Source organism: Eucalyptus grandis, chromosome 3, assembly GCF_016545825.1.
Source record: "Eucalyptus grandis isolate ANBG69807.140 chromosome 3, ASM1654582v1, whole genome shotgun sequence".
Taxonomy (NCBI): Eukaryota; Viridiplantae; Streptophyta; class Magnoliopsida; order Myrtales; family Myrtaceae; genus Eucalyptus; species Eucalyptus grandis.
Genome location: NC_052614.1, coordinates 46,602,925 through 46,618,230, shown reverse-complemented (window position 1 = coordinate 46,618,230; position 15,306 = coordinate 46,602,925). Strand labels below are relative to the sequence as shown.

Below are 15,306 nucleotides of genomic sequence, written 5' to 3'. Positions count from 1 at the left end.
TTTTCCATCTTGAATTTTCATTTTCATCTTGGCTCCCTCCAATCAACTGAGTGAGGTCGAGAAATAGGATGATAAAAAATCATGATAGACTTGATCACATTCGATGGTATTTTCAAATTCGTTACATTATCGAGTCATTCTTTTAATTGACCGAAGCATAGGACTTATGTAATGTAAGGACCCTCGATAGCGACATGATGTTCAGACGGTAGTGGTTGAAAATTAAAGAAATGAAGTAAAAGCATGAAAAACTAAAGAATAAATTAAATACTTAATTTTTAATATGGAATGGAAATCAATCGATATTATTAATTTCTCGAATTGAGGTTAAGATTGGATTTACAACTTAAAGATTGGTTCTTTACGCGGGTGACCCTAATGAATCCATCTTTTAATCTTGAACATTCAATATAATAATCAAGGGTAAAGTTTAACCTATTCGAATTAAAAGTTATGCCTTGGATGGAAGAACGACAAAGATGGTGGCCCACGGACCAGGACGTCAAAGTGTCAGTGAGCCGGAATGAGGTTTGCTGATAGGTATCCTTCAGCAATGGGGATACTGCCGATGCTCTCACGCCGAGAACCGGCCACGGTGGGGACCAAGGAACGGGGAAAGGAAGCGCCGCACAAGATGGAGCACCGGTGATGGGAAACTCGTCTGGTCCGATCACTAGAAGACTTGGCAGCAATCGGACGACGGCTTGGTTGCACGACGAAGGAACCCCAGAGGAAGAATGACACCGTGACAGAGGAGTCAGCAGTGGCGAAGCTCAATCGCGATCTTGACCCAGTAGTCCTCCCTCCACCGACGGGATGAGGATGATTGGCTTGGGATGGAAGGTAGCGCAATGAGGACACGAGAGAGAGAGAGTCTCAACTGAGGATATAAGGTCGACAAGTCGGTTGAGAGATACTGAAGTACACAGGTCGAACTTGCAGTAGGGTTTTACCCAACCCTTCACCTTCATCCGCATGTTCGGCTTCTATATTAGTCTACCAATTCCTCAAACACCCCTTACTTGATGCGATGGAATCTACCCTCCCACCCGAAGGGCTCCCTAATTCTAAAGTATAATTTTTTCTCCCCACTCTATTCTCAAGATCTCTATGTAATATTGATTTCCAACATTTTTAAAAATTCACTTTCCTAATTTAGAACTCAAGTTTGACCCAAATATATATATATATAAAACTCGGGTTTGACCCTAAAAAAATTTAGAACTCGGGGCATTTTGCCAAAGTGAGGGAACTCTTGAAGGTTTCGATAAGTTTACAGCATAGCTTTTTTTTCTTAAGTCCAAGTCCCTTTAGCATATTAGGCCAATTTCCATATAACTTGTGAAATTTATTTAATGTGGATATGTTATTACTAAATGAAAATTGTTCCTAGTGCCTAAATGCGATGCGGTGTTGAATTATGATAATATTGATAATTTTGTTTAGAGGTAAAATTCAATTCCTAATTTTCTCACTTAGTGAATGGTAAAACTAAAAAACCAAAAATTTCTGAGTGTCAACACAAGAAATAAGGAGCATAAAAATAAAAGGGCAAAGTAATGCGTGACGAATGGACTAAGATCAGACTGCTTTTTTTTTTTTTTTTTTTTGGTGAAGGTAATAATATTAATGAGAATGGACAAAAGTACAAAAGATCGGATCCAAACAAGCACTCTTAACAAAGGAGCAAGAGTGACGGGGATCTGATAAAAAAGCTCGAGGGCGCCAGCAAGAAACACAAAAGCTAGGAAGCCAACAAACAAAAATCAGACTGACTTTTTGATAGGTTATTGGTCCGTCATTGGTTGATCCAAAAGTGGCAATGACCCGCCTTTCCAACAGATTCGGTATTTGAAGAATAATTTAATCCCTTCAATGAGAATGATTATCATAAAATCTCAACCATCGCCTAAATATAGGGAATAATGCTTTTCCTATAAGAACTCTTTTACCACTAATCCTATACTTAAATATCACATTTATGGCATATCCAGTGTAAATTAGCCTTCCCCGTTGCATTTGAGACACAAGCTTATGACGAACTGAGACTCCACAGTCATTGACAAACAAGGTTCGGTGCCATGAAGAAAACAATAATTGCGTTAAATACAAAATTCATCATCGACACACCGCCCAAGATTGAAGGGGAGCATGGAAAATGTATAAATGGAGATGTAGGGTGCGTTTGGTAATTATTATGTTCCTTAGAATAATTTTTTTATCGGGAATGATTTTTTCTGATTTTGTTCGTGGGAACAATTTATGAACAAAAAAATATGTTTAATAACTGCACAAATTTTTTATTTTCGGAACAAAAATGTGTTTGATAGGATTCTTAATTTTTTTAAAAAATTTTAATACTTTTACTATATTTTTCTCTTTTCTCTTTCTTTTTCTTCTTCCTCCTTCTTTGTGGCCAATCGCTAGTGAGCTCACCAGAGCCTTGGCCTCGTCAAGCTAGAGTGAGCCTTGGCCTCACTAGAGTTGGGCGAGACCGAGCCTTGCCGATGGTTGGGCGAGGATTACGAGGAGAGCCTTGCCCATCCATCAGCGAGGCTCGGCCTCACCAGGCCAGGGCAAGGCCAACCTCGCACCACCTGCACACAAAATGTTTTCAGTGTCCTACCCACTGCTTAGAGAAATCCCAAATGCATATCTTTCATGCCCATTGAACCAAATTATGCACAAGAAAAAGTTCCAAAATGAATTCAACACCACAACAATCTGAAATTTTAAAATTTAGCAACAATACAATTTCCATCAAGTAAAGCCACTACGCAACCAAGACGGAGACAAATACTGGACATCAAATGCAAAAAGAAAGCCATTAGCTAATAACACCTGCTGTCATAGAATGACAGGCACAAAGCTTAATGCGGCCGATAGTAAGCGTACACCGTGTAAAACGTCTGGAGGAGGGTAAGCAGCAAGAGGATAATGGCAGCAAAGAGAGAGAGGCATGTCCACGGACTACTGAAACGTTCGCGGATGAGGCTTCTCCACCAGACGCTGTACTTGCTTTTGTAGTACTGCTCGCAATACTCATTCACCTCCTTGATTTCGTTGTACAAGTAGCCCATATCGAGATCGTAAATGAGCTCTCTACACTTCACAAACAGTTCCGCCACCTCGTTTTCGCTTCCCAGGTGATTGATGATCCCGTGCTTGCGGAAGATCTGAATGTCCCTGGGGCTATTGATCAAACTGTCCCAGAACATTAGATAATTCGTGAAGAAGGGCTCGGGGTGTTGGACGCTCATTTCGTACGCAACGAAATTCAAAAGGAGAGAGATGGTATTGTCGTCGATGGACAACTGAGGGACCCGTAGGGTGTTGTGATCGAACTCAATGTCCAGTAAGTCGTGACCCTTCCGCTTCTTGAATTGCATGCCCGCCTCTTGGAGCTCCGATGCGAAGTGTCGGACAAGGCCCCTCATACTGCCATTGGGATTCAACCGCGACTCGACTTCACTCTTTCCCTTCTTGAGGACTTTCTCACTCACCGATTTGAGGAAGGTAGAGCGGAAAACATCGAGCAGATGAGCCTTGGGTTTGTTGGTGTCCAACTTAGATGCAGCATTGTGCTGGGGTAACAGCGGGTCGAAGAAGGTGACTGCGAGTACTTCCAGCGGCACAGCGTGTTGATGATCAATCTCGTTCTTCTTGTTGATTAGCTCGTACAGTTTCTCAAGAACGAAGAAAGGGAGTTGGTTCTCAAGCAGTAGGAGGTCGCGTCGAAGGGCTGTTAGAGTCCAGGGGTTGGTGAAAATCGGATCGTACTCAGTTGCCACCCCAGGTGACTGCAAGCAAAAACGACCAATGATGTAAGCTAAAAGGGTAACGGAAGTTAGATCGATGCCTAACTTGGCCTGCATTTTAAGGGGTGTATGACAAATCAAAATTTCTGTTTCAGAAACAATTTTTCTACTCCGATTTGTTTCTAAAATAGAAATCCGTTTGATAAAATTATTTCTCTTTTTCTATTTCTAAAATATATTTTTGTTTCAGAAATAGGTTTGGAATAGAAATCAAAAATAAAAAATTTACTTTTCTATTTTTGAAACAAAAATAAGAAATAAAGTTTATTCTCATCATTCGTCCTGTTATGAACCGGTCATCCATTCGTTGCCATTGACCACCGTCTGTTGTTCGCTGCTGGCCACTGTTAGTTGCCGACCACCTTCCGTCGATCGTTGCCACCCTGGTTGTTGGCCACCATCACCACCACCGGTCGCCAGCTATCGGTCGCCGTCGTCCAAAATGGAGAAATTTTATGTCGTTATCAAACGAATTCCTATTTTTAGAGTAGAAATTTTGTACCATTATCAATCATGTATTTTTGCTTAGAAACTCATCTAGAAATAAAAATAAAAAAATCTATTTCTCTTCCATAAATTAATTTCTATTCCATAAATTAATTTTTGGCTAGAATGGTTATCACGTCCTTCTAATGGAAAATTCTTTTGGATCGGTGGACAAGACAAGAAGTTGTAGATAGGGTCATAGACCACAATTAATTTACTCAAAAAAGTTAAAATCTAATAAATTAAGGACATTGTTTAATATTTAAATACGGCACTACCTGGGGGTTGAAACGCTGGTGGTAAAGGCGCAATAGTTCAACCACGAAGCAACCATCGACCACCATCATCTCCGCGAATTCCTCGCTGCTTAGGACATCAAAACTCTCGGAGTAGCAGGCCCTCGTTTTTTGCTCCAATATCTGCATGGCTTCCGCAAGGTGATCCAAAAGCATGGCCATCCGACCGCCATCATCGTGTTCATCACGTTCGCAGCCATCGGACGCTCTCTGCCCCTCGGTTGTCCTCGACACATCTCCGTCCCTTCCCCTACGCTCCAACTTGCCTCCCAGAAGGCGTAATAGAAACCGCATCTTGAGATCTCTACCGACTGGGAGATCGCTATGGAAGCTGGGTCGATGGATATGGGATCTCTCTCGATAATAATATATGTCGAAGGGACCGATATCTACCATTTCTCCATGGAATGCGGAATCGTGAACACGACTCCACTTCCCAGGGACTTTACCGATGGTCCATGGACTCTTCGCATCAGGAGCGAGCCCTCCGTCGAGGCAATTCTTGATTTCGATGACCCTCTCTGGAGATTGATGGTTTTCGTTATCGCCCAGAGCCATTGTGGAAAGAATATAAAGCCCCAAAGAAACGAAGAAACTTCAGGCGGAATCAAAGGTATGCGTATGAGTCGAGATGAAACTTTAATTCCTCAAGACACATATGCAAGCGTTGGAGACATTAAATATTAGTGGGGCTTTTGCTTCAGAGAATGGCAGTCGAGTGTTCAGGCGAGTAAAAAGGGGTGGAGAGAGAGGGAGACAGAGGCGGGGCCCCGCGCGCGCACCACTTTACCTAAAGCACAAGAAAGGAACGAAAGATCTTCGCTACTACGAAATCTGCTTACATGCGTGCTGGCTTCTTTCACCAAGAATTGTGTTTGCAATTGAAAATAGGAGAGGGTGTCAAAGGATATATACATGATATATGTTCACACACAAACGGTACCAATAGGGTTAATACATTAAAAATTTCCAAACCGATGACAAATTTATCTTGAACTGATGACAAATCTATCAAAAACTAATTTTTTAACTATCAAAAATTCCAAACTGATACACCCGCGATAAATTTACCTAAAACTAATTTTTTATCATTAAAAATCTCAAATTAATAAATCCACTATAAATTTATCCCAAATTAACTTTTTGACTACGAAAAAACCTAAATTTATATATTTGTGACAAATTTAACCCCTGTTAATTTCTATCAAATTTTACCATTAATTTGCTCACGGGGATGACACATAGGGTAATGTGCCAAGTCTACGTGAAAATCCACAAGATTAATGCAAAGAAAAATCTCAAATTTATCACGGTTGTGCCATTAAATTTATCAAAAAAATATCGTTAAATTTGTCACAGATTATATTTACCCTACATGGACTTGCCGCATCATCATACTATGTCACAATGTGTCATCCACATCAGCTAATTTAGGGGTAAAATTTGACGAAAGTTAATTGAAGGTAAATTTATTACAAACATACCAGTTTAGGATTTTTTTATGGTAAAAAAATTCATTTGGGGTTTTTGATGGTAAAAGAAATAGTTTTTGATAAATTTATCACATGTGTACTAGTTTTGAGTTTTTTGCCGTCAAAAAATTAATTTGAGGTAAATTTATTGCAATGTATTAGTTTGGGGTTTTTAGGATATTAACCATTACCAATAAGACAAAAAAAATCTAAGTACTGCAAATTTAATTTGCATGCGATCCCACTTCATCCACCAAAAAATGTACTTATAGAAACCCATTTTAAAAGGCTAAATCAAGAAATTGCTATATTTATTGTAGAAATCCATGCTTCATGGCTTAATTGGAGGATCTTTTCCATGCCATTAAATTTTAATTTGTGTTAATCAGGGTAAAAAATGACGGACAATAACTTTTTCGAATACCTTGTTAACTAGTTATCAATATTTTTATAAAATTATGAACGTTTTAAGTAATTTGCAAATTATCAATTTTCATTTCCATAACTCATGGCGCTTCAAATATTTTAATAATCTCAAATGCAATTACCAACCTAAATAAGATTCACTTACCCACTTCTATTAGATAAAATTACCAACTAGTTTTGGATTATCAACTCTCATTTGAGCGCCTTATCAATGTTTAATTGTGTTTTTTGTTAACTTACATAGATAATAACTCGTTTGAGGACTAAGGTTACAAAGTTCTTATAAAGTTAGAGAAGGGAGCATACATGAAAAAATATGGTGTGGAACCCTTTTGAGGACTCCAATAACAGTGGCAAGGGCTCCATCACCCTCGCTTTCATCTCAGAAAGTGATCTACAAGAGAATCCAAATTGTTGACAGCTTGAAGCAAAGTAATGATATCTTTCCATCAGTATCAAATTGTCCTTGTTCTTTGTCCATGCCTAAAATAACAGGAGAATTCATATATTTAAAAGGGTGACTCAAAATAACTATAGAGAGATTCCGTCATAAGGAACAAATACTCCTCTACCTAGCTAAATTTCCTGCTTCCGAAATATGGCTTTTTACTTCAAAATCCACATGGTGTTTGGGGCATAAAAAGCCAATGACAATGTCATTTATTGAAGCCAAAAACTAACTGAGAACCCCACGTTTAATTCAGGATTTAAAATTATCAATCAAATCAGAGACAGCCAATACAGCATGAAACATGGGATTGTGACATGTTGTACGTATATTCTTTGATTTCTTGATAGAACAAAAACACCTGAAAGCATAAGCATTGCTAAATTTACAGAAAAGTAGTAGAGCAGTGGAATCATTCTTCATACAGCCAACCACATGTATGCGAAATTTTCAAACCCAACCCCCAAAAAAAAAAAAAAAACAAGAAAGGGAAGCACAACAAAACTGAACAATAATTCTCATGCGACCCGATCCCAAAAATGAAAACACAGACTAATATTAAACTCCTGACAGAAAGAAAAGGATAATAGACAAGCAAAACAAAACCAAACACTAATAGTGTAAAAACCACATCCAAAATTTACCTTGGGAATTTAAAAGACAAATCATGATCGCCTTCATTAAAAAAAAATAATAATAAAATAAAAAACTTTGAGAGCAACCATGTAAGAATCTGTTTGGGAGTTATTTTGAAATCCATTTACCTTCTCTGTATCATCTAATATCAGTACATAACTTTCTTGGCCCAGCACCACATCAAGTCCTTTTTGTTGTCTTTGGGTACCATCATCTCGGGAGATCACTCTTTCATGGAAGTACTCTCTTTTGGGGTCAAGTAGCTTAGCCATTTCCAGGGCGTAGGATCAATCGCCCGTTGTGTATATATACATCTCGAACATTTCACTAGCTTCCTTTAAGAAGGTCCGCACAAAGGGTCTCAACTTGGTCATTGTATGCATATGCTCCAAGATGAAGAGGCTGCCTTTAGAGACGTCTGCCCATTAAATGTAAGAGTAAATCCAACAATCAAGACAGGAACCAGGACTTAGAAATGTGCCCAGAATATAAACAAGAAAATAAGACACAAGGAAACTTGTAATATGGCTTGTGGCACCACATAAAACGAAAATTCACAGTCCAAACAGAATCCAAACTGGCACGAAAGGGTATACCTTCCCGAGAATCTACTTTGCCTCTCAGTTGTTCCTCCTCTGAACTAATATGGGCAAGTGAAGTTGAATTAAGGAGTGTATGATCTAAGTCAAGGATCAAGTAAAGCTTTTTGTAACGTAGTAAATTTTTCATATCTGTCTTCTGCAATCAAGCAATCTCATCATTAGCAAGCCATAAACCCTGCATATACAAGTACTAATACATCATACCCATCTAAAATAAAAATGGTAAAAGCTAAACATAAATGACAAACCAAAAATCAAACATTTCCTTCTGCAGAAAAGAGAATGTAATGGCCATCCCCTGAGCCATTTCAGAGAAATGAACATCTTGATCCATGATTCAAGATGATTTTACTGTTGGTAATTTGTTTATAAAACAAATGAAGAGATGCCTTGTCCCACATCGAAAAGATGTGAGTGCGCACGTGGACGAGATTTGGCATTAACCAACGATCATTATTTTATTTATTGAGAAAATTCGTTTATTTCTATAAAAATTAACTATAAATCTTGTTGAAACAGTGCGATTGTTCGTGAAAAGTTACGTTTATTTTTTATTTTTATTTATTTAATTCCGAATTTTGTATATATCTTTTCAACATAACCTTTGGGACGTACTTATTCACGAAAGGTTGTCTTTGTTGTTTTTGCAACCTTTTGAAGAGTTGCATTTTTCAAAAGACAAATATAAGTACGTTTGTTTTGAGATCAAATAAATATCTTCTTCCATTTTTTTTTTTTCATTTCTTTAGAGAGAAACTACAGCCATTGTTTCTAATTGCTTCCTATGAGAGATCCTGGAGAAATACTAGAATTGCTATCTAGTATTCTCACTTGAGACAGAAATACTAGAATTGCTATCTAGTATTCTCACTTGAGACTTTGTTGTATCCTGAAGGAAATTTGCCGGTGACCATTAGCAACGTTGTGGGGCAAATAAATCATTAAAGAAAGTGATATCACGCCTCAAAGTCTGACTCGAGTACTCTAAAGATCCGACTTCATTGTTCTACCCAATTCGAAGCATATTTTCCCAACAATTTTAAGGATTTATTTGTGTAACAATGAAGTCAGAGTCGGAGGAAGTACCAGCCCGTGGTGGCTCATCATCAGCGGTCCTCGGGATGTCGTCCATGAATCCTGAATCTTCCTCTTCTTTTGCCCATCGCAACATGCCTCTCAGAAATTGGAAATGGGATGGATGGACTGCAGATTATTATTATTTGCTTGATCTTCTCCGCCGCCTCTGCCACCTTGAAGTTAAAGACAAATCCAGAATCATTATATGCGTGTAGACCTCTCCATCCAATGTGGCGGACGTGGCCTGGACTTCAAAGTTTACGCAGGAGAAGTCGAGGAAAAACGCCAAAGCAGAATAAGATCACACCCGCAACGGCACGCACCGGTCAGAGACGATCTCCCCAGCGAATTACCACGACGCTTCGCCATACTCACAATCGCCATCGAAAATTATCGTCTCTGTATTCAACTCGCAATGATGTCGGCACTGATTACCTCGGTTCGTCTCGGTCTTTGTGTGAGTCCGGCGGCAAAGACGAGGATGAAAATCCCGCTTCTAAAGATGTGGGGCTTGTGGCGGTTTAGGATCTATCTCCATGCAGTTCCCTAAATCGAAGGCCGGTTGCGGCAAAAGCAACTTAAAGGCCTCCTCAAATTTGCCGAGATTTATACAGGCAATGCCTTACATACATGTTGCGCTGGATGGGTACACCATGCAAAGCATGTTGAGTGCTTGCGGCTCACTGGGGATGGCTAACAAATTTTTCCAACAATTTTTCCAGAGGATCAACCATCTCTCACCTTCGTGCCCGACATTGATGATGTCGAGACTCTGATCCACGAGATCAAGCGCAAGGTGAAAATGGTAGTTCAATCTGACACCCGAGAATTGGGGCGAGTAAGTGACTCCGTGGGTGACCAAGATTGATTGTGCGGTCTTTTGATTGCTTGAAGTCGCTTCACCTTTGGCGCATGATAGTGGGAGATTTAGACTTGGCACTACTTGCGAGATTGCGGGGATGCGTTTTGCGAGTGCTCAAACTCCACAAGTGCTTTGGTTTCTTGATGGATTGATTTTACACGTGGGACATTTGTGCAGGTAATTTAATTTTCTACGCCTGTGTATAGTAACGAAAGACTTGCAATTGCGGTACTATGTTGATTTGCTTACGGTATGCGTGGTGCATTGATGAAGTTCTTGTCATTTCGTAACTTTGCTTTACACCATAATATTATTTTCTAAAGAAATTGCTCGAGAGGTGATAGCATTGTCTTGGTTTATGCACTTCCCGAGGTTCTTATATAATGCTTCGATTAGTCCCTAGTGTATATGATATACGTTGAAGTACAGATTTTTCATCTGTTTATTTTATGTCTTAAGATTCTGGACAACATGTAAGATGAAATTTGATTGCTTGCTCGAGATGCACGAGTAATTTGTAAGATGGAATCTTAATTTTGACAATTAGTTAAATAAATAAATAAAAATTATAAGTTTGGATTAGTTTGGTGTGTGATGTTCCTCTCGTCTTTCGGTAATTTCACTTGCACCAAAGTACTTTTTGGTTCTGCATTCGGGAAATTGTGATTGTGCATTTTCTTATATTGTAAAGTTGATACTCCAAGCATAAAGACATGTGCTTTGGACTCCATTACTCGGGATCCATATTTTAGTTGAGTTTGAGCCGCTTTGCACTTGCTTGTTTTACTGGAAATGCTACATTCAATTTTACAGTTATGTTTGGTGTATATATTAAATTTTGGGTTATTTATGGATGTTTTGGAGGATTACTTGAGAATGAACTGAGGTATTGCCTATCGGCTTATATGCTAAGGTATGCGATATTTTTATCTCCATGTTTAGCACATAAACTGCTACATTATTTGTCATTGAGGTCTTTAGTCATCTTTTGGCATGTGTGTTCAATTCCATGTGTGGGATAATGACAGAATTGAAGAGATGCGATATGCCCCTATTTAAGACTTCAGTAACAAGAAATTGGTACGCATGTGTATGCTTGAGCTGTTAATTGTTGTAGGCGGTTGACCAAGAAAAGTGAGTTCAATCGCAATGCATTACGAGATTGACACAAGCGTGTGAATTTTGAACTAGAACTGGAAGGTGTCTATAGAATTTGGTATCGTGTGATTGAACTAGACTTTTAATCTTGATTAGTGTCATGCTTTAGTATTTTTGAGCCATGCATTCAAGCACAGGATTAATTGGAATCGGCTTGATTGCTTGATGTCCTGGATTAATATGTGCACAAATGTTTATGTTATTATGGGCTTATGCGAGCACATAAGCAGTGGCATGAAAATTCGATTCAATCATATTATCTAATGGTTTCAAGCATGATAATGTTAAATTTATGGTTTTGCCCTTGCGTGCAATTTGATGAAGAAATGAGGTATGGCTCTAATGATACCTTTTTAGAAGATTCGGATTATTCAATGTTGTTGATTCCATTGCTAGAATTGCTGGTATCTTCTTTTCGCCTCTCTCAATTCCAGTTTATGCACTTTTGATACCTCGATACTTGATTCGCTCGCATTTACTGAGTTTTTAGAGAATGTTCTTACATGCATGGGATGATATGTAATGCTCTATTTATGGAGGCAATCTGGAGATACTTAATGGGTTTTTTGGGTGTCCCTTGTTTGGTTCTAATGCATTCTATTTGCTGTCCTTGCCCCTCATAGATTTGATTCTAAGGAATAGCATAAATGAGCCAAGAGAGTAGAATTGCATTGGTTTCCTATTTTGATGTATGTATTTCATTGAGCATGAAATTTGACAATGCATAGTTTTGATTGGATGCCTCATGAAATATTCTTGTGGTGGGGGTATCCGAAGGGGACTTGAAGTCATTGAGACTGAGAAGTATCTAGCTTTCATTTTCAAAATGAAATATTTAGGAGAAGCAGATACTATCTTAAATATTAAAATTAAAAAATAGTGGGGGTTATTCTTTGAGCTAAAGTGATTACACGGAGAAGATGTTGTATAGATTTAAACATCTTGTTTTCAAATATATGAGTACTCCATTTGATTCCCGGTGGAGAGTTTTTAATGTGAGTAATATTGGTTTTTGATGTATGCGATACATTATCTAGACCTGATATTATTATTTTTTTATATGCAAGTTGAGTAAATACTAGTAATCCAATATAGAACATTAGAGAGTTATCTTATTGTTCTATAATAATTCAGCTATATTAGAAAGATATACCGATGTTAGTTGGATTGCAAGTGTGAGAGATAAACAATCCACTAATGGATTAATTTTTACATTATGTGAATGTGTTGTTTCTTGGGCGAGCAAGAAACAAATGAGCATAATTCACTCAACTATGAAACTTGAATCGTTGCTTTAGCAGAATTTGAGAAAGAGGCTAAATGGACTATGATTTTGTTGTTAAATATCAAATTATGACCTAGTCCTATGTCTCCTATTTCTATCTATTGTGATAGTCAGGCTACTTTAGCAAGAGCCTATAGTAGCACCTATAATTGTAAGTCTAGACATAGTAGTCTAAGACATGAATATGTGAGACAATTGATTAAAGATGGTACCATAACAATTGTCTATGTGAGGTTAAGTAATAATCTTACCGATCCTTTGACGAAGTCTTTACCGAGAGACATGGTAATAATGACCTCACAAGAAATGGGGCTAAAACCCTTTAATTGAAATCACCAATAATGGTAACCCGACCTTTTTCTAGAACATCACTAGTTACAAGGTTTAATGGGTAAGAACAAGTTATTGAATGTGATTGTTTGATACTAATGTAGCTCTAATATGAGAAGTCAATATCGTCTGTTACGTTTTGTAGGTTGAATTAAATTCTTAAAGAAGTATAGTACAAATTTGTAATGTGTTGATAATAACAGAAACACATGATAGATACTTCACCTATATGAGCTTAGAAGTGGTGCCGCTTCTTACGAAAGTTATGGTTGCTTTCTAGAGAGCTCATGAAACAGGATCAAGCACAAGGCCATAATAGTGCGGAGTAATATAGAACTTCTCGCTGAAACAAGGGGTTAGTGTATGTGTGGTATGTCCGGTTCTATTACATAAAAGTACAAGTTTAAAGCCAAGCTACTTGTCACTTTGATAGAACTTTGAGATACTTGCACTAAGTAAAGGTTTAACTCGAAAGAGACCTTTATGTATGTATATTAATCTCACAGAAATTTTGGCTGTATATTTCTAACGTTTTATTTTTTGTTTTTGTTTTATAAACAAAAGTGGGGGATTGTTGGTAATTTGTTTATAAAACAAATGAAGAGATGCCTTGTCCCACATCGAAAAGATGTGAGTGCGCACGTGGACGAGATTTGGCATTAACCAACGATCATTATTTTATTTATTGAGAAAATTCGGATTTATTTCTATAAAAATTAACTATAAATCTTGTTGAAACAGTGTGACTGTTCGTGAAAAGTTACGTTTATTTTTTATTTTTTATTTATTTAATTCCGAATTTTGTATATATCTTTTCAACATAACCTTTGGGACGTACTTATTCACGAAAGGTTGTCTTTGTTGTTTTTGCAACCTTTTGAAGAGTTGCATTTATTCAAAAGACAAATATAAGTACGTTTGTTTTGAGATCAAATAAATATCTTCTTCCATTTTTTTTTTTCATTTCTTTAGAGAGAAACTACAGCCATTGTTTCTAATTGCTTCCTACGAGAGATCCTGGAGAAATACTAGAATTGCTATCTAGTATTCTCACTTGAGACTTTGTTGTATCCTGAAGGAAATTTGCCGGTGACCATTAGCAACGTTGTGGGGCAAAGAAATCCTTAAAGAAAGTGATATCACGCCTCAAAGTCTGACTCGAGTACTCTAAAGATCCTATTTCATTGTTCTACCCAATTCGAAGCATATTTTCCCAACATTTACAACTCTAATTGATACATATTTTTCCATCTTGGACCAGACTGTCCGACAATGGCAAAACAGAAACTTCTTGCATATAAAATAGCTTCCGAGGTGCTGGACTTATGATAGTCTGACACAAGTCTGCTCCTTTGATCCTCTAATGGAAAAGAATCACCACTAGATGGCATCCACATTAGCTAATATGGAAAATAAAGAAATTGCTGAATGCTAGTTCTAAGACGGCCCATCCAGAATAGGACATGGCAATCAGTAAAACATAAATTTCATGTTTTAACTAAATTTTTACAAAGCAAACGAGACACGTGTAAGGGATTAAAGAGCTACTTTTCCATTTAGAACGAGAACCGATTGAAATTAAGCCACAACTTATCATTGTTCATTCATTTCCTAAAAGGAAAGAAATAACTATTACAAGCAAAACACTGCTCAAAATCACTAGTTACCAAACAGTTCAGGAACCCTCCCTTCTTCTTCACCCCGTTCCGACCTCTCTCAAAACTTATAAACTATATAAGACATGTCGAAAAGGCGGAACCTTTCGACTTTGGGATATGATGTCTTACTTTATGTATATAGCCAAATGTTACACCTGATTTCTCTTCAAGGGATTTGCCACAACGCATGCACATTCCCCCGAAAGAACCAGGATGTGAACAGGAATCGTGCTTTATGGTTGTTTCTGCACATTAGCAAATGCCCAATATTATCTGGTCATCCTAGAGGAAAATAAAAGTAAAGCAGCGAAAGAGGATCAGTGACTAAAAACCAACTGCCAACTCATAATTAAGATTATTCTGTCATTTTAAACTAGAGCTGAACACAGACTTGTGGGTTTCGAGTCAGCAGTTAAAAACTGGATAACTAAAATCAATACTTCCCCTGCTGCCACTTCACAATTGTGCCACTAAGCATGTCAAGGATTCCATCACGTGTCAAAATAAAAGAATAAGCTATCATGCTAAAGGTTAAGCCAAACTAAACCACTCGAGCTCATGACATTCATCCTCTACCTTATTTAATCACCAATTGGGTTGTCTGACTGCAGTTAAGAACCTTTACATATGAATAAGAAGGATTGCAGAACTTAGCATATGGCCATTCCTAGAGCAAAAAATTAGACTTACAAGGTAAAACAAGCTTCCTAGTTACACCACGATGAAGAATCTTCCACTGTTCTTCCCCATGG

General features: G+C 37.8%; 1 protein-coding gene and 1 pseudogene across 1 annotated transcript; both read right to left on the bottom strand.

Moving 5' to 3' along the window:
- Window positions 1–2,711: 2,711 nt before the first annotated feature.
- On the bottom strand, window positions 2,712–5,309 carry LOC104437547 (UPF0481 protein At3g47200). The gene is made up of 2 exons (XM_010050515.3): window positions 4,583–5,309; window positions 2,712–3,800 (listed from the first exon to the last, which is right to left on the bottom strand). The coding sequence occupies exons 1-2, from the start codon at window positions 5,156–5,158 to the stop codon at window positions 2,871–2,873; spliced, it is 1,506 nt and encodes a 501-aa protein (XP_010048817.1). The 5' UTR covers window positions 5,159–5,309; the 3' UTR covers window positions 2,712–2,870.
- Window positions 5,310–6,778: 1,469 nt separating this feature from the next.
- On the bottom strand, window positions 6,779–15,304 carry LOC104437548 (annotated as a pseudogene).
- Between the last annotated feature and the right edge of the window lie 2 nt (window positions 15,305–15,306).

Coding starts and splice junctions, on each gene's coding strand:
- LOC104437547 (XM_010050515.3), bottom strand. CDS start 5,158: ATGGCTCTGGGCGATAACGAAAACCATCAATCTCCAGAGAGGGTCATC. Junction 3,801..4,582: donor ACCAGCGTTTCAACCCCCAG/GTAGTGCCGTAT, acceptor TTTTGCTTGCAG/TCACCTGGGGTGGCAACTGA.